The sequence below is a fragment of the Glycine soja genome, chromosome 2 (assembly GCF_004193775.1).
Source record: "Glycine soja cultivar W05 chromosome 2, ASM419377v2, whole genome shotgun sequence".
Classification (NCBI taxonomy): domain Eukaryota; kingdom Viridiplantae; phylum Streptophyta; class Magnoliopsida; order Fabales; family Fabaceae; genus Glycine; species Glycine soja.
The window spans coordinates 6,208,405-6,228,032 of NC_041003.1; the positions used below are offsets into that span (position 1 = coordinate 6,208,405).

At 33.7% G+C, this 19,628-nt stretch overlaps 2 protein-coding genes, 2 long non-coding RNA genes and 1 pseudogene across 4 annotated transcripts; 2 read left to right on the top strand and 3 right to left on the bottom strand.

Annotated features, from left to right (window-relative positions):
* Positions 1–84: 84 nt before the first annotated feature.
* On the top strand, positions 85–3,745 carry LOC114383524 (protein SINE1-like). The gene is made up of 3 exons (XM_028343210.1): positions 85–311; positions 847–2,191; positions 3,019–3,745. Exons 2-3 carry the CDS (start codon positions 854–856, stop codon positions 3,517–3,519), a joined length of 1,839 nt encoding a protein of 612 aa, XP_028199011.1. The 5' UTR covers positions 85–311; positions 847–853; the 3' UTR covers positions 3,520–3,745.
* A 934-nt stretch (positions 3,746–4,679) lies between these two features.
* On the bottom strand, positions 4,680–7,616 carry LOC114383532 (annotated as a pseudogene).
* An 848-nt stretch (positions 7,617–8,464) lies between these two features.
* On the bottom strand, positions 8,465–8,973 carry LOC114370582. Its single transcript, XR_003657873.1, has 3 exons — positions 8,796–8,973; positions 8,638–8,717; positions 8,465–8,554 (listed from the first exon to the last, which is right to left on the bottom strand). It is a non-coding gene; the product is annotated as an uncharacterized LOC114370582 (long non-coding RNA).
* A 469-nt stretch (positions 8,974–9,442) lies between these two features.
* Positions 9,443–11,313, top strand: LOC114383542. Its single transcript, XR_003660538.1, has 3 exons — positions 9,443–10,340; positions 10,506–10,669; positions 10,797–11,313. It is a non-coding gene; the product is annotated as an uncharacterized LOC114383542 (long non-coding RNA).
* A 904-nt stretch (positions 11,314–12,217) lies between these two features.
* LOC114383548 (T-complex protein 1 subunit theta-like) lies at positions 12,218–18,819 on the bottom strand. Its single transcript, XM_028343236.1, has 13 exons — positions 18,511–18,819; positions 17,897–18,159; positions 17,659–17,805; positions 17,404–17,565; positions 16,308–16,385; positions 15,165–15,298; positions 14,979–15,051; positions 14,824–14,901; positions 14,549–14,671; positions 14,266–14,360; positions 13,264–13,473; positions 12,929–12,986; positions 12,218–12,520 (listed from the first exon to the last, which is right to left on the bottom strand). Exons 1-13 carry the CDS (start codon positions 18,656–18,658, stop codon positions 12,452–12,454), a joined length of 1,638 nt encoding a protein of 545 aa, XP_028199037.1. The 5' UTR covers positions 18,659–18,819; the 3' UTR covers positions 12,218–12,451.
* Between the last annotated feature and the right edge of the window lie 809 nt (positions 18,820–19,628).

The following is a 19,628-nucleotide window of genomic DNA, read 5'->3' on the forward strand; positions in this document are numbered from 1 at the left end:
AAAGGCTTTTAATTTGTGGAATTTGTGGTGCGACTCAAGAAGGGAGGGATAGCGGTGGAATTTGGAGGACAGAGTTTTGAAAACGAAAGCAATTCAAAATGAAACCTTCCAACAACAACGTTAAGCCAGAAATGGAAAAGTATAAGAAATTAAGAAACAGCTGTCACTACACAACACAATCCCTAAAAACATGTTCAAAATTTGAAATTCTGAATTGAAACCCTTAACACACTCATTCAGACATTGCTTCTTTCTCTTTCTCTCTCTCTCTCTTCCTGCTGCCAATTGCTACACACAATTGCACAATACAGGTGTTTTTTTTTATTGAATTCTAGTTTTTTTTTGTTCTATACTGTTTGATTTACAGTTAGCAGCTGCAAGCTCAATTCTTTTGCTTTCTTTTATGTTTTCTATTATAAAAAACTGATTTTATTCATATCTACTGTTATTGTGAATGCCCCAAAAGATTAAAAAAATGTTTTTTTTTGTTTGATTTGTAAAGATTCAAGATCACAGAGGGACTACTTGGTTTGCAGTTAGTGGGTTTTTTCATTTTATTGTAAATTCTTATACTGTACCATTTGCAAGATTAATCATTTTGTGATATGAAGCTTTAATTCAAATTGTTGTTGGCCTTTATAATTCAATTTTGAATTTTCAAGTCCCAGTTGGAAAGATTATTCATTTTATCCTGAAAAAGCTATGGACTTTGACTCAATTTGTTGAAGAAATAAATCGGGATACCTAAAATGAGATCAATCTTTTTATGTGTTTACTCATTGTTTTTTTTATATTTGTCTTTGTTGTTGCTATTTGTTGCTTATGGTGGTGGTTTTTTGGTTTTAGCTCTACAATGGGAAGGAGTCTGAGTCCAATGCTACGGAGAGAGATCCAAAATCTTGACAAAGATACGGATAGCCGCAAATCCGCAATGAGAGCATTGAAGTCATATGTGAAAGATTTGGACATGAAGACAATTCCCATCTTTCTTGCACAAGTTTCTGAGACCAAGGAAACTGGTTCTTTGTCTGGAGAGTTCACAATTTCACTGTATGAGGTTCTTGCCCGTGTTCATGGAGTCAAGATTGTTCCTATGATAGACAGCATTATGCAATCCATAGTTCAGACCTTAGCTTCAAGTGCAGGGTCTTTCCCTCTTCAGCAGGCTTGCTCAAAAGTGGTTCCAGCCATAGCAAGGTATGGAATTGACCCCGCAACCCCTGAAGAGAAGAAGAGGCAAATAATTCACTCTCTTTGTAAGCCCCTTTCGGACTCTCTCTTGAGTTCTCAAGAGAGTTTGACATGTGGCACGGCCCTTTGCTTGAAGGCTCTTGTGGATTCGGACAACTGGCGTTTTGCATCGGTTGAGATGGTTAATAGGGTGTGCCAGAATGTTGCTGCAGCATTAGAGGGAAAGTCCACACAAACCAATTCACACATGGGTCTGATTATGTCCCTGGCAAAGCGCAATGCTTTGATTGTTGAAGCCTATGCTAGATTGCTCATACAATCTGCACTGAGAATACTAAATGCTGGCAGTGAGCCTGTGGAGGGGAATTCTCAGAAGCAGTTTGTAGCCATTCAAATGGTGAACTTCTTGATGAAATGTTTGGATCCAAGGAGCATATTTTCAGAGGTTGAACAGATAATTGAGGTGATGAAGCTGTGCCAATCAGACAAAATGGCATATGTCAAAGGAGCTGCATTTGAGGCTTTGCAAACTGCTAATATAATTGCCGCGGATAAAAAATCAAGAGGTGTGAAGAGTCCTGCTTCTGTGCCGGGTTTGAATTTCAGTAGAAAAGACTATATGGAAGGAGAAAGTTTTTCTGGTGATGTAGATTGTTCTCCCTCATCGATTTCTCTAGAGTCACAGACCTTGGACTTCTTCAATGGATATGCATCCCCTGTTGAGTCTCCCATTTCAACAAGTCTGCCTTCGCATAACTTCTACGAGCGGAGGAGTGTGAATAGGAACCTTTGGAGTCATGAAAATGGAGGGGTTGATGTGTCTCTAAAGGATGGCTTGTTCTCAAAGTCAGGGCACGGAAATGCCTCATTGGACCACAGTTATCACACTATGGGTCATGAGTTTTCTAATGGAGGGGGAGATTTAACAGGGGAGTTTGCTGGTTTCATGCACAAAAGTCATTGGCATGGAGCATCTAGAAGTGCCAGCACAAGTCCATTAGTAAGTGTATCAGACCAGATATTAGTCATATTTTCTTAAAAAATTCTGTGAATGAAATTGCACATGCTATAGGGACAGCTTTATAACACTCACTCAATTCAAAATTTACATATGTCCATTTCTGAAGTGGTTCCTTCCCGCCCCCGCTTTGTTAACATGAAATGGTTGCACACTTGCATGTCACATTCCATAACCAATTCCCAATTGTATTATAGACTATGGAGCTTTTTCTTCCATTTCCAAATCCCCTTTACCTTTTGTACTGCACTGCACTTCTTTGGCTCTTTCAACACTTATATTCTCTGTTAGTTTTCCACTAGTTAAATGTTTCAAGTATTAGACTTGTACTGCACTGCACAAGCTAAATTGTATTATATACTTTCTGTTTTGTTTTTAATCCAAATTTTTATTCTTTTACTCTTTAACTCCTTCTGCATTTTGTTAACAATGCTTTTAAAATAAGCTTAATGAAAAAACATCAGATTATGAAGATTCTTTTTAGCCATTAGTTCTAGAAATAATCTTAACTATGATATTGTTAAAAGAAGAAAAAAAAACTAGGAATATGAAACGGAAAGAATATACTTTTTATGGTGATATACATTTTCATATACTCAATTTAATTTATGCTTAACATTTCCTTTGTGTGATGTTTTGAGCTTTTCATTCACCATTTAAGAGTGTAATTTGCATAAACATGAATTCTTCATTACTTAGCATAAGCTTTTCCCGTGCATACATCAGTTCAAACTTTATAAAAAATTATTTTTAGTGCATACATCAGTTCTAAAGAGCTAACAGATTATGTCTTCTCTCCCTGTACTCAGAGATCGCGCACGCAGGACAACATTAAGATCTTTATGACTCCTAGGAAACTCATTCACTCTCTTCAAGAAGACCTAAATGATGAGATTTCAGATTGCTCGGAGAAACCAAATAGAAGGATCAAGAGTCTATCATCAGGCAATATTAAGTTGAGCCCGGCATCTTATTCTAAATATGATCAAAATGGTATTGCAGATCATGTCAACTATGATTCTAAAGAGAGTGGAAGCTTGTGTGGCGATGGTGATGGCGATGTTCAGTTCCAAGGTGGGCTGGAGTCAGTCTCTTCAACAGATGACATTCCTTGTAATACCGATATGCAGAAGCCTTCTGAGGTTGGTCCTGAAAGTAGAAATGGTACTGAAACTGTTCTCATGGGAAAGCCTTTTCAAAAGACTAAGCATAAATTAGTTTATGGCATTTCTTTTGCTCTTTTAGCAATAGCTACTCCTTTCCTCTGGATCAACAGTCAGGACCAAGGCCATTTTCTTGTACCGACTTAATGTGCTCATTCTAGTGTGTACAACCTGAGAATTATAGAATAGTTCTGTGAAACTATTAGCTCACTCCAACCAAATGTTGGGAAGCTTGGTGTAGAAGTAAAAGATCTATAAAATTTGTACAACCAATATGCTTTTATTTTTTTCTTGTAGAGTCTGTACTTGAAATTGAATGGATCATTTCATTCAGTCAAAATTAATATAGATGGGCAAGGATATTTAGACTAAATATCATTATATTTATTTTAATTTGTGCAATATCTGAAGTTATCTGTGTTTTTGAGGTTTTTATCTTTGTTTACACGATAAATTTTGCTTCTTTGTTACTGTATTGGATGGTTAAGAGTGTGTTTGGTTTACATTTTCATTTTCTATTTTCATTTCTTGTTTTCATTTTCTGAAAACTGTTTTCATTTTCAAAAGATTAGAATTATGAAAATATGTTTGGTTTGACTTTTTATTTTCTGTTTTCATGAAATAAAAATACTGAAAATTTATGATATATTAACTTCTTATCTTTTTGTATTTTTATATTTGTTTAAAATTACATTCATTGTCACCACAATTTCATTTTACCCGAAATGAGGTTTTTGTTCTCAACTGAAAACACTGAAAATGAGAATTTATTGTTTTCATTTTTCTGATTGTTTCTTGTTTTCATTTTCACTGAAAATGTTTTCAGAAATCCAACTAAACACATTTTCATCATCATTTTCTATTTTCAGTGAAAATGAAAACAGAAAACAACCAAACCAAACACTCCATAACTTTCTCATCTAAATTATTTGGCTAAATTGTAATTTTTGTCCTCCTATTTTTAAATTGAGACATTTTGTTCACCATTTTTAAAAATTAGTAATTTTAGTTCCCATTTTTTAATTGAAACATTTTGTCTCTATTTTTAAAATTTTGGTGATTTTAGTCTCTCACCAATTTCAGATGTTGGCTATTTACTTTTTTATATTTTAAAAAATAAGCTTATTGACAATTAAATGATTACAACAAAAAAATTTGTCACATGGTTAACAAATAAACACATCTTTATCAACGTTAATAGAATACATAGATCAACATTTAAAATTAATCAAAGGGACTAAAATTATATTTTAGCGTAATTATTTCTAGTGAATTAAGCTTTACTAACAACCTTGATGAAAACAACATGAGAGTAAAATAGAACAATTTTATCATTAGGATTTGTACAATGCTAATTGTTAGGCCATTCGGTATAATGGAAAATGATATATATTAGTGTTGCCATTTCAAGTTGCCATTCTTCTGTTTTCATCAACTTCTTGTGCTCTCTTATCCTTTATCCAAATCACCAAAAATAAAGTTTCAAAAGGACACCTAACTTTTACACAAGACACACTTGTGTCTTTTCCATTCTATTAATTTGCCTAAGAGAATCGCAAAGGAAAGCTTATGCATCAAGATTTGGATTGTGTATATACTGCCCACCTTCAGGACTTAGTATTATTGGTTTGAGGATGGCAGCTTGGCCAACACATATGCAAGAATACTTGCTGTAAATTTCAACTTCTGAGCCAGGACTGAAGAGGTACATTTCATCAAATCCATTTCTTCCAACTGACACTGAATTTCTTCTACCCTGATAAAATCAAAGATCAAGTAATTAATTAAAAAGAAACTATAATGCAGTTTACCTATGTAAGATTGATGCAAAAAGTGTTAGCTCTGTGTGCTTACATTTAATGAGATACATTGCTAAATTTAAGCAAGAAAATTAATGAAGATATGCAGCTGTGATTGATTTTGAAATCCTGAAATGAGTGAAATCTGTAAAGGAATCCCTTCTCAATAAAATCAGAGTCCAAGAAAAAGCAACTTCAAAATTGAACATGTTTAATTTGACTGATAAGGTAATGAATATCAAGAAGACACATATCATATGTATGGACTAGTACACTAAGGTAGATAGATGGAGAAGGAAGCAATGGCTACTGGATCATGTTAGAATATATTCTGACTTGACTAAGTATATATACTCTACAGAAAAAGATCCTTGGATAAACTATGTAAGGTATATGCACAATCTAAACAATTACCAGGGTGTTATCTAACGGCTTGAATTAAAACATCTGTAAGTGCATGCCTACTTATTATCATTACTTGTTCCACCTGTTGAGAATAACAATTACATACCCTGTCAATCACTGTAAAATTTCGAGGCGCATCTGTGTACACAAGACTTAGTTTCTCACTTAACTGCTTGCTTCATCCATTTCTTCATGTTGGCCACCTTCTGATCCATTATTCTGACCTTTTGTACCCCAATGAGGAAAAAATTGCTGTAATATTTTTCCAAAGCCTTCTTCCTGGCATGAATCTGGAGGACTCAACATAAATTCAGATTCAAACAAGGGCTTGCTACAGTAATTTGATCTTTCTAATCCTAGTGCATAAGTTGCTTCTGGTGAGCTTACTGTCAGATGACTCAGGATGGACCCGGTCATCTGAACTGGTAAAGACTTTTTGTTCGAGATTTCAAGCTCTGAGTTTAAGGCATCTTGTTCCAAAGTCACTATGTATTTTAATCCAATCTTGTCATCTGATGTTCTATTTGTTAATTCTACCTGCACGAAATATCCTCAAGATGTCTAAGTAAATAATTAGTATTACAAAAAAATTGCAAGAACAGCAAGTCACTAATACACATAATAAATAAGTACCTACCTATAGGAACGTATATGTTTTTGAGGATGGATGATAAACACTGAACTTATAAGATCAAATGAACTGAAGTATCTATTAGCATGTATGGCAGATTGATTATCTAGCATTAACAAACTCCTGTTTAGTTCATTCAGGCATTTCTGAATATTAATAGGTCAGCTCCCATTGATATACTCTAAAGGAAGTTCCTCTCCAAAAAGAATTTGATATATTTTATTTCCTTACTTATCAAATGAGATGGAACAAACAATGAAGAGCCAAAAAAAAAAAAGAATTTAATAAAAATTTAGTGAAAGTATAAAAGTATTTTTACATCGTCATCCAATAATAGATTTTCACGTATAATAAATTTCTTTAATTATACATAATTATTTTTGGTTATCTTTACATTGATGGCGTACAAAATATAATTTGAATTAAGTTTCTTTATGTGAGACCCTACCTCAGTGACGGATCCAAGGGGGGCTTGCCCCTCCCCATCCTTTATGTATAAATAAGAAAAAAAGTTAAAATTAAAAATAAATAAGAAAACAGATTTTTAAGTTGATATATGTTTAATTTTCTTCCTAATAGTAGATCATATAACTAGTTTTATATATAAAATTAATAATAAATATTTATATTAAATTTATTATTTATTAAAAGTTAGATATTAAATAATTGTGTAAAAAATAATTTTGATCTCCTTTAATACACTTCTGGATCTGTCCCTGATCCTCCTGAATTACATATGAGAAAACAGACCTGAATATATTCATTAGCATTGCCTTGAATCTTATGCAGAAGCCAATTAGTTGGAGACCAAGAAAATTCACCATCATCATGAGTTTGAAAATTGAAGTTCAGAGACACCCCTCCTTGAATGATGGCATCACCATACTCTCCCTCTGACACATTAGTATGAAGCAACTCCACCTTGCCACCATGCCACATGGGGGCCTTGATGAGGTGATCAATCCACTTGGCATCATCATGGTCACAATGCTTCCATTTTTCAGCTCCATCTTGGCAACACAACTGTCTTCAACTCCTTCAAAGGTGACTCCAGCATGTCCACTGAATTCTTCTTGAAGGTAGGCAAAGTTGTTGATGGGTTGGTAAGGGACTGAAGCCACTGGAGGGAGTGGAAACTCTCTCTTGTTGTTACTGGCACAAGTGTGTGCTGAAGAAGGTATGTTTCTAGTGGAAGTAACGAAGGGTGTGGGAATGAAACGAGTGGAGCCAAAAAGTGAACTTAAAGCCATGGTCATGATTCATACCAAATGGGGTCTTGCTATAGAGATTGAAGAGGAACAAGAGAACATTTTCGTGTTCATGTTGGCATGGCTAAAATTTGGTTTGTAAGTGGATAAGGTGGTGTATGTTATCGCCTTTGTTATTCCATATTAGATGTTTTTGTGACCTTTTATTTGTCCCTCTCTAAACACTTTACCTCTGTTAGCAATATACAGTGACTGGTACAATATTCAAACCCAAAGGGTAGGGTAGATTTGGCATCTTTTGTACACAATCAATATACACTTTTGATATAATACTTAAAAAATTTAAGATTTAAATATATTTTTAGTTCTTTTAAATTTAAGATATTTTTTTTATTTTTATCCTTTTAAGAATTTATTTTTTTTAATTCTTCAAATTTATAAAATACTAGTTTTAGCCCTCCAAAGTGAATTTAAGAGACTAAAAAGAGGATAACTTCAGTTCTTTTTAGTCCCCACAATGAAGTTAAAGAACTAAAAATAACATTTCATGAATTTTTAAAACTATAAAAATAAAATTTCAATTGAAGGACCAAAACAAAAAATATCCTAAATTTAAGAGATTAAACATATTTAAACCAAAATTAAAAAAGTAAAAACTTATTTATATATTTCAAAATGAAACTTTGAAGAGTTTATTTGTTACACGTTCCTGATTTAAAAATCTGAAAAATTATTATGTATGTGTCTATTCCAAAATTATGTTTCTCAAACTATATAAATAGACTTACAGAATTTATTTTCGGAATTTACAAACTTTAGAAATTATTATTCTACATATTTCTAAAACTTTAATTATATAAACAGGCTTGAAGAATTTGTAGCTCAACATTCAATTTTTTTTTTTTATAGTTTGTTGAGTAAATTACAGTGTCACCCCTAAAGTCTTTTGAGATTACACATAAAATCTCTTTGGATACAATTATCACTAAAATAAAATACTTACAGAAACTACAATTATGCATTTATAATATATATATACACATCATTATTATATTTCATGATCGGTTTAACAAACTTGATTAGCCAATGAAATTCTTCCTCCTTGTCTGAACAACCATAATCTGTGGTACAAGCATGACCTGAATGACAAAACCTAAATCAATAATGATACACAATAACAAAATAACAATTTAGTAAAGAAAATAGATCAAAACGTACAAACCTATTGTAAATTTGTGGAACCGTAACATGTCCATAACACCAACCAACATGAGCCAGGGCACAACCAAAAAGATCAGGTCTCTGTTCACAAATACCATAAACTCAATAAAACAAGGCACATTAAATTTCTTCAAAGGACCAGACATGAAAAGCACCAACCGAAGAGCCCCAGTTGCAACTCCCAAATAGTAACTGATTTCTGCAAGCGCCAACAAGAAGTCCACTGTTGCTTCCACCCTCTATACATAACTTTCTGGGTTGAACTCATCAAAGCAGTTCTGCTTATTTGCAAGGGAGCCAGCTTTATGCCACATTTTCAAGGATAAGAAATATAAGATGCAAACTCTAAATTATCAGGCTATAGACTTTCCACATTTGCTCATTTAGATAATTCATATTTTATGTCAATAAATTAATCTAACGTAAAAATATGTATTTGAGATGTGAACCATCTGCTTTTTTATCCAAAAGTTTTGTTTCGTGAATGCATGATAAATGTAAAGAATCTATTTTGCTGACAACACACTAGCCAACTATATGCAAACGAATCGAATTTTCAGCTGCTTAATTTTAGGTAGTTTCCTTACTCAAGACTGCTTAAATGAATCTAACAAAGTGGAAGAACCAAGAATCAAATGGCAAAAAGCAATGGCACAAAATATGATAGAGAATTGGATGCTACGTAACCAAATTAAACTGCATGCGGAAGAAAAACGCTTCCCTAGCTGTCAGTGCAAAAATTATTCTATAATCTCAGTATTTATAGTTTTTTCATGTGAACATTCCAACCATGCTAACCAGAGAATACTCATAGCATCTTTGGATTTGAGTCCAAGATCACATTCATGCAAATCTGCACCAAAATTCATATATATTCACACTCTCCTTGTATCTCATTTTCATCCCATTTTCTTTTTATTTCTCTTTACATTTTTCATCATATCACTTATTTATTTTTCTATCTTTTCTCTCTATTCTTCAACCCCAAATGTACTTCAAAAACAGAGTAGACTTTTATAATTTTCCTTAAAAAATAATGTATGAATACTCATATATATCAAACACTCTATTGATACCTATTATTTTTTTTCCTATCTCTCTCCTCTCTTTCTTTCTCTCCCTAATGCAGTGTTTGGAATGTAATGAGTTTTGTTCTGTCACATCTGGAGAGAAAACAAAGGAAAGCATGTGCAAGTATCAAAAGATGAGAAATAGTGAAGGGTCAACTTTTTTTTTTTTAATCGACAAATGTTAGTTGGTTAGTTTGGTTAGAAATGTAAGTTGGCAGGATTCGAACCGGCGACCTTTCTCCTCTCCCTTCAACCATTGAACCAACCTTATATCTCCTAATGAGTCAATTTGTGAGCTCAGATTAACAAGATATGTTGCGAAATGATGACAATGTCAACTTGGGTAAGCTCCGGCCCCAGTGACAAAGTACTGAAACCACAGCACTGCCTAATGTGGTGAGGGCGGCAGCGATGGCGATGGCACACTACTCAAATTGTTAGATGCTCAAATCTTTGTTACCACAGAGAGGCCAATGTGTTTCAAGTTTCAACAGAATTGAAACACATATTGGTCTTTTTGTAGTGACGAAGATTCAAGCATCCAATGCCAATTTGGATATAAAGGTGGAGGGTCAGATCAACGAGAAACTATTAACTGGTCTTGGACCACCGTGTTCCGGCTAATCATGATATGGTAAGTGTTATTAATTTTTTTATTGTAAATTGTAAAATTTGAATGTATTATATAAACATTGGTTGAAACTATGGACCGGTAATAATCTAAGACTACCTAATAATTTCTCCTAACCAACACCATGCTTCTGCATTATTTTACTTGTTTGATGAATCAATAAAACAGGAATTCAGAAGCCAGTAACATGCCCTCATTGTGCTAATATTCGGAGGCAGGCGGCGGCATAGCAGAAAGTTTTGCAATTGTACCTCTATTACTTAAGTGCTTCTTTACATGTTTGGCAGAGCAAATCCTGTAAAGAATGGGGCATATGCTGAATTTTCTCAGTAGTAAGTGGTTATGTTATGTGCATAATGTTGTGAACAGAAGATAAGTTATGCTTATTATTGTTGACTATAATCACTGTATCATTTAACAAATAGTTTGGACCATCTTTTTTTTCTTGGTTTCCCATAGGTATTCCTTTGGAGACAATCCTATTCAAAGAAGGGTCCGACACTAAGTGTGTGCAACTCTCCCTGCTGGACGAATTTGTCACATTGCTAGGGACTAGTCCTTCTGCTAAACTCAACTCCCGTCGGTAGCTCGGGCCATCTTTGCTCGGGTTTCCGGTGTTAGCCACTTTTAGTATGTTTATGGGTATGTCTTGTTAAAACTTGGGAAATCTATAGTTAAGGAATGTTCCATATTTTTATTCCTGTAAAAGTTGCATATCATAATATACAACAGTTTGCTGGCGGTTAAGTCCTTGTTAAGTTTATACCTTAGGCTTTTGGAGAGTCAGTTCTTGGCATATGACGTTAGAGCCTCTTTGACAAATTTGTTATGGGAGTTTCTCCTTGCTGCACCATTCTTGTAAGTTGAATTTTGACAATGTAAAATGGACATGTGCACTGTCCACGCATTAATCCTAACGTGTTCATTCTTGTATTTTTCGTATTAGTGTTATTTATATGAATTATTATAACAATTATCCGCTGTTGGACTTGAGTTTTGTTCTGTTTGAATTAAAAAGATTTTACCTTTATAAAAAAATAAATAGATGTGTCTTATAAGCCTTAGTCACTGAATCCTATCAAAGTTGAGTCATGAGTGTTACTAGGGTCAATGGTTTCTTGAAGTTCATTCAATTGGGGCACCAATACATTGATGTGGAGGAACTGGTCCAATCTCCATAAGGTTACTTCGGAAAAAGTAGAGATAGAACCTTGCTCTCTTTTGTTGATGTTGGCAAAGTGACTGACTTGCCCACCAACATCAAGGCATTACTCCCATGGTATTGACCATCAAAATATACAGCAACATTAGCATTAAGCACTACTACAAGTAGCTGAGGACAATTGGAGTGTAAAATGCGATTTAAAAAAACTGGATTAAAAACTGGTTTGATTTTCAAAACCGGTTTATTTGATTGTTCTGCACCAGTTTATTAAAGTGGTTCGGATGGTTTGAATCAAGCACTGATTTATTAAAGTGGTTCGGTTAATTCCATTTTTCTATTAAAAAACACAGACCATACATTCGTAGTTTTCGGCAGATTTGGCTCCTCTAAAGTCTCGAATGCACTTTAGAAAATAAAGTGCAATAATAACAGTTAATTCGAAAATCAATGGTCAATTTTTTTATTAAAATATATATATAGCTGATTAAAATTAATTATTAACTATTAACTTTTGAACTAACGATTATTATTACACATTAATTTATGGCTGGTTGTATTATGCAGAACCCAAGATGTTTAAGTTGTGTCTGTAACCTACTAGTGATTTTTGCACTTTGGGTCCTTCTCAGTAACGGATATATTGCAAGAGAGAAAAAGAGGGATGCTTTGATACTAAAGTCCTGATACCCAAAAAAACTTGCAAAAAAAGAAAATCTCAAACAAAGGCCATGCTCAGCAAATTAACATCACTCACAATAACGCTATGAATAAAATGTAAATTTACAGACCACATCTCTTAGTATTTCATAGCAAAACAAAATTCAAAATTTGTTAAGATCGCCACCACTACTAAAAAGTCTAAATCAAGAAAACATGCCTAAGGCAAATTCAAGCCATCATGCTGAGATACAAACATGACCAAAGCAAACCATCAATTCCCACAATAATTTTAGTCTTCATCCATACCACCAGCAGGCTGTTCTCTCCTTGGACCACCAGCTGGTTTTGCCATAATAATCTGAAAAACGAAAATAAAAATCAATTTTCATAAATTTAAGATGAGAAAAGTAGACGAATATATTGCAATCCAAATTCCCGTGAGTGTGTGACATGTATATGCAATTGGCAATACAAATGGCATAGGCCTCAGGCTCAGCTATTTATTCCCTAATCTCTGTGTGCTTTAAGTTAGGATCTTCCCCAAAGAAAAAATTTGGGTTATATGAAGATCCCAATTTCTGAGCTTGTATTACAGTGGGAGATATAAAGGCCATCACTTTGCAAATGATCCAATTCCTTCATAAATATTTATTAATCATAAAAAAATTGTTTGAGCTTGTTCCCCAAAGAAAAATGTGCTTGAGGTACATATTAAGGTGGCAAGCAGAAATTGACAGGGATACAGTGACTATTTTTATTTGATTACCTGGTCCACACGTAGTACAGTGCATGCAGCATCTGCAGCATATTTAAGAGCAAATAACCTGAAAAGAAAAAAACAATAACATGAAACTAGTTTTCCAGGAGATAATGAAGATAAATTCTGATTCAACATATAATAGAATTATTTCAAAATCTTAACGGTCAAAGAATGCATCAGCTCCAACAATAACAAGAACCCTTAATTATTGTCTATATATTTTTTATATGGAAAGGTTTTTAGAGAAATCTCCACTACAGCAATGAAAAGTCAGTTCACTATTTGCTCAAACTATAGGTTGCCACCATATACAACAAAGCTTGTGTTAGATCATAGCTTACTTAGTCACATGGAGATCCCAAATGCTCAGGGTTGAGACATCCTTGCATATGCCTTCTTCCAAATCAATGCCAACTTTGGCATTTCCAGATGCATGTTCTGCATACAGAGAAGATATGATCTCCATTGCATTTAGGCCAGCATTCTCAGCCAAAGTTCTAGGAATCATTTCAAAACTTTCAGCAAATTTTGCAATAGCATACTGATCCAACCTGCAGGGCCATTGCAAACGTTTAGTCCATCCCATTCACGTGTGAAATACCAAATAAGCATTGAACAAAATAACTTAAGTCCGGATGAATAGAGACCTAATAACTAATTCCAAATAATACACAGTAATATATGGTGCTGAGTTAAAAACATCCAATATCGAGTTAGATTTTAGAACACATTTATGTTATACTGACTTCAATAATTCTTGATAACAAAAAGATATTGACATAACCCAATAAACAGCACAAGACAGGTGATAAAAAAAATAGCAACATCTTTGAAACGTGTACATAAGTGGTGAGTGATCCCTAAGGGCTAGAAGCCAGTGAAACGCAAATACATAATAATGAAGGCATGTTAAAGCATGCAAGTATCAAGATGCAGACAACATAGTAAAAAAATGTTATAGAAATCCCCATGAATTTATAATCAGTTGCACAAACATGCACATAAACATATTAAGATTTTTTTGTTTAAAATCAAAATTAGAATAATGGTACACCTCTTTTTTACCCACATGTGCGTCTCTCCAATATAGCACTTGCTAAAAAGTGCCTTACAAGTTGCATGGCCTTCAGCAAATGAAATAAAATGTTTATAAAATAATAACAGGACATTGATAGCCTTATACCGCAAATAACCATAAGGCAAAATCATACAAACAAAATTCCTCATGTAGTTAAAAAAAAAATCAATGAATGGAAGAGGCATGTGTGTGAACACAATACATCAATGTATCCCCAAGAATGCAAGCCACTATCTTTTACAGGGAAAAGGGAAATAAAAAGTACCCTGTCTCCTTGAAGGAAAAGTCTTTCACCCTTTTAGCTAACTCAATTTCAGTAGCTGCAGCTCCAGGTACAAAGCGGCTATCCCTGCACATTGCCTGACAAGTAATTGTAAAGATAAAGATTAACCAGTATTTCAAATTACAATTAGCCAAAGCATAAAATTGTTTTTAAAAATAAAATTCCTTCAAATGTGTAATCCAAACAAATGTCATAAGTAACAATAACCCTTAGGTTTGCTGCCCTATTTTTACAAGATTAATGGAGCGAAACATAAGAAAATTACCTTGTAAGTGTTCACTCCATCATCCACTGCTCTTTCAAGATCATCTAGTATACTATCAGTACTTCCTCGTAAAACAACAGTGGCTACAGAATTTCCACCCTCTTCATTTTTCACAATGGTCACCTGCATATCATATCATTATCCAAAAAATAAGAAAATTGCATGCAATACTTAAAAATGACAACAACAAAAAGAAGCAAGGGAATAAGCTAAAATAAAAAAGAAACATGGAACCCAGAAAATGACAGAACTGAAAGAATCCAGCTTTAACATACCCTGACACCACCAATTTCCTGAACTGAAACGGAATCTACATATCCAAGATCATCTGGGTTTGGTTGGCAAAGTTTTAGCTATTTCAGGAAAATAAAATGGGTTAGACAGAAAGTAGAAAACCTCTTTACGTAGCCAAATAAGTAAAAGCACAAACCATGGCAACAGAGCCGGTTGTCCGGCAAAATCGACGTAGTTCAAACTTTGAGCTGATTTTCAGAACCATAAGCCTAAAAGCAGAAATTTTGTTAGAAAACAATCTAATGTGCAGTTATAATGTTCATATTAATTCAATAGTAAGAGACAATTAAAACCACCAAACATGGATAAAGACTTCACATACTTGTAACGCTCACAGAAATGCAAAGCCATTTCTCCTACTGCTCCTCCACTGACAATCACTTTGGCGCCAGAATCTGCTACTGCCTTGATGAGCTCCTCTACTTTAGCCTCTTCAGTTTTTGAATAATTTTCTAGCTATATAAATAAAAAAATGAAGGGAACAAATCCAATTAGAAAAAAAAAAATAATTCAAGAAAAACACGGGGAAAATATTGGCCCATAAAATCTCAAGGCTCCCCCGGTACAGCATCAGGTAATAAATAAAATCATTGCCTAATCCAGCAAAAAACAGCTGAAAATCAAAATAACAAGTTATCCTAAAAGTTAATGAATTGTCATACAAGTTTAAATTTAAACGTTCAAAATTGTTTCCAATCAAAAGCTCTAGCAAAAAATTTACAAAAACAAATCACTTAAAAAATCAAGCAAGACAGAAATAGATGAAGGGACAAATAAAAATAAAGGCATACTTTTAGGAAACTCCATGCTAGTATGCCGAGACCTGTTAGAGCTCAAACTGAAGAATCTAAATGATGTTTTATACAAATTAAATGAAAATATTGCACTAATTATTAAAAGACATTATTATAGTTTAACATTGCAAATATAAAGCAGATTCAGTCATAAAGCTGAAAATACTAAGCATTCTGAGTTCTTTATCTACTTGAATCCACTATTGACCAAGCATTACAGACCTTTTAGGCTTTTTACGTATTTTAAGTTTTAATAATTGGCAGAATATGTAGAAACAATAAAGCATATGCATGCACAAAATATCAGGCTAAAATGAACGTAGAAACTTCAGCAACAAGGTCACCAGACAAAATCTAAAAGACAATAATGACAAGGTCCAAAATAATACCTTAGTAGAGGCTTCCAAATTATCAGAGGGAGTAAAATTAAACTTGGTAAAAAGAAACAATGACACGTGTTTAGGATTGGCATTACTGCGTTAGGATTTAAACATAGTACCCTATCACAATCCACTTTCAACTTTCTTATCTGGGAGATGGGGATTGATCTCCAACTTATACCAGCAAACACAAAATAGGCTTCACCACTCAAACAATAAAAAAATATAACTATATAAAACAGTAAGGAGACTGTAATAATCAAATTCAAAACTCTTGTCATTTTGATATACCTGCTCAGCTGTATGTATGAGGACAGTTCCTTTAGTCTCAGTTGCAGATGTATCAACACCACTAGCAAACACAGCAACCTTAAAAAACACAAACAAAAGAACTCAGTACAAGATAGTATAAAGATTTGCAAATATTAGACTTTGTTCCAAGAAATCAACAATAGCTTCTTTTTGAGAAGGACTGGATCACTTGCTTTTTGTTACTAGAGAGATTAAAATATTGCTTAATTTTCTTTTCAAATTCCACTGACATTCATATATAAAATGTATCAATGTACACATATTCAAAACTTGGGTTAAGAGATTTTCAAATGGAGATTGTGTTTTGAATTGTTGCAAAGGGCTTCACTGTGGAGTTGTCAGCAGTGTGGGAATGGGTTGTTCATTTGGTCCTAGTATGATATTTCCCATGGGAGAGATTAGTTTTTGTGGTTCAACTAGTGTTGAGACCAATTTCAATGGGTTTCATGGTTTCACCCTCAAGAATAGAACACCTGTTTCTAATTCATTGTTGCAGAATGGACAAACATGTTGATGATTTAAGTGTTAGAAGACTAAAATGAAACGATGTTAAGCTAAATTAGAAGACACAACATTAACAGAGTTATTACAGGTGTTGGATGGAGCTAACAGATAGGATTAACTTGTTGAACATTTTAAAGTAAGGACAAAAATAAAAAATAAAATAAAAACAACAAAAAAAAGGTTGGAGGACTAAACCAAAATAAAAAATAAAGTCAGAGGGTCCAAGTACTAACTTCATCTATATTTATTGTTTACAGCCATACATAATTATATGGCAGAATATGTTGAAGGCCGATAAAATAGGCGAAAACTAAAAGCGTAGCCTTCGTATATTACTCAAGGAGCAGGTCAAACAAAAAGTATAGCCTTCCATTAATCAAATATAAAAAATAAAGAGCACACTGTACAAGCAATCCTTAGAGTATATGGCTTGAAATCATCTAGCATATAGGACTGGAAAAATGAAAAGGTTGAGACAGTTGTGAAGGATCTCACTCTCAACAAAATACAAATAAATTATATAGTAGACTCTCCAATTAAACAAAAAGAATTCAACACAATAGAAGCTCACCTTCGCCTTTTCTGCTTGCTTTATAGTCCCGACAGCATCACTTTTCAGAACCAATCCTCGAACTACAGTACTGTTATGCAAGCCCCCTCCCAAGAGCTTTGCAACACGAACGTTGTCCACATTAAAGTTTGCAGGGTTTTTGGGGCACACTTGGATGCATGCCTATATTTTCCAAACAGAGGTCACAATGTAAACAGTGTTGTGCTACCAAAGCATTTTATCATGGTAAAATAGGGTAAATTGGGATATACTCACATCAGCAACAAGCGAACATATGATATCTTCTTGACCAAATTGCTTGCTGGCAACGGCTGCTTTCATTCTTGAAATAACTTGTTCCTTATCACGAACATCCATATTCTCAGAACCATCCTCAACTAGTTCATCCAATATTTGAACAGTCTGAAACAAAACAAGAAATTAGAGGGAGAGAGAGCAGCAATATGACATTTAAAGACAGATCACTAAGGCTTTCATCAAAAACTGAAAAAACCTTGTTGATTGCTTTAGTGTATCCACTGATGATCTCGCTCGGATGCAAACCCATCCTGATAAGTTCCTCGGCACCCTGCAGGAGCTCCCCAGCAAATGAAATAGTTAAATTAGCTCCATCCCCAATCTCCTCTTGTTGAGCCTTCCCAGCCAAAACCAAAACCTTGGCAGCAGGATGCTGAACTTCAAGTTCATTCACAATCGTCCCAGCATCGTTCGTGACAAAAAGCTTGTCCAAGTGATTTATAACCATCTTATTCATCCCTGAATCAGATCAAACAAAACATTTGAAAACAAGACCACCACCAACATTCTAAATCTATCCAAACAAACCCTTTCTTCAGCAACAGATTCATAAAAGCACAAACAAAAGCTTCTACAGAGCCAAAATTGGCAAATTCTCTTTGTGAATGAAAAACAAAAACAAATCTACTTATTCTCAACCCCCCACGAATTTTCAAAGCACTGCATCACGTTAAAAGCTGGATCAACATAACATGAAAACGAACACATACCCACATTATAAAAATCCAAACTTTTGGAATCTGAGGATGCAGCAATACTTGGGGCGAATAAGAAAGACAGAAAATAAAAAAGGGTAAGCGTGATCGTTACCATTGGGACCGAGGGAAGTTCGAGTGATAGTGGAAAGTTGTTTGCAGGCGTCGATGTTCTTGAGAACCGCTTCATCCAGGCCAGAAAGGTGCTTATGGCCTTCCTTGAGCATGGACTGAATCCCATAGGGTTGAATGTTGAAACCCATGTTCTTGCAATTTTAGAAAACCCTAACCCTAAAACCCTCGAAATGGCAAGTTCTCGCTTCGACTTTGAAAATTTTATGCCCACACTGTAATGTCACTACCCCGCCACTATCTCACTAAACCCTAATAACGCAAGTGAGGTGAGACAGAGGAGAAAAGCAGGAAAGCAAGTGAGGTGAGTCTGGAGTAAAATAATTAAATTAAATCTGTAAAATATAATAGAAAGATAAAAAGAATTATGCAATTATTCATTCTATTACAATTGATTATATATAATAAATTTTTTAATTTTTTAAAATAATTATTTTAAAGTAATTTAAAGACGGAAAACAATTTACACAAAAATTACTGCATGGCTTACTAATAATAGCAAATTTTAAACTCCACAAAAATATGGAGAAAAAAAATAATATAAAAGGTTTTATATTCTAGTGAATAAAAATTACAATAGGTATTACATTTATAATAGTTTTTTCTTCTAATAAATCATCTTTGGTTCTTAAAATATTACTTTTTTTTCTTAAGTAGTTTTTAAAAAATATAAGTAATATCCAAATATTAGAAATCATGCTAATTAAATAATACTTAAAGTATTGAAAAATTATTCAAAATAGTCTAAGAACATTAGTATAATATATCAACTTTAAAAATCATTAGGTTTACCTAATGGTGGGATTAGGGTAATATTGTAAAAAAAAATTCGGAACTAAATTGATAAATATTCAATACATTTTAGATTTGTGTGTAATTTAAATTATGATAAAACGTTACTTTTAACTATTAAAAAAATTTATCTGGCCCGATTTAATGGTTTATTATTTGAATATCACTATTTAGTATTTAGTCTCAGGTTAGAGAAAATACCGTTTCAAAAAAAAAAAGGTTGGAGAAAAGACGCCCTCTATCCCTAAAGTAAACCCATACAAACTATTAACAATTTTTTGTTAAAAAAAAAAGTTGAAATACAATTTA

What these genes read in the sequence shown, in the direction of transcription:
- LOC114383548 (XM_028343236.1), bottom strand. Translation starts at nt 18,658, where the DNA reads ATGGGTTTCAACATTCAACCCTATGGGATTCAGTCCATGCTCAAGGAA. An exon ending in AGCAAGCAGAAAAGGCGAAG is followed by an intron (nt 16,386 to 17,403) that starts GTGAGCTTCTAT and finishes GTGTTTTTTAAG; the next exon opens with GTTGCTGTGTTTGCTAGTGG. An exon ending in CTGTACTACGTGTGGACCAG is followed by an intron (nt 12,521 to 12,928) that starts GTAATCAAATAA and finishes TTCGTTTTTCAG; the next exon opens with ATTATTATGGCAAAACCAGC.
- LOC114383524 (XM_028343210.1), top strand. Translation starts at nt 854, where the DNA reads ATGGGAAGGAGTCTGAGTCCAATGCTACGGAGAGAGATCCAAAATCTT. An exon ending in GTGCCAGCACAAGTCCATTA is followed by an intron (nt 2,192 to 3,018) that starts GTAAGTGTATCA and finishes CCCTGTACTCAG; the next exon opens with AGATCGCGCACGCAGGACAA.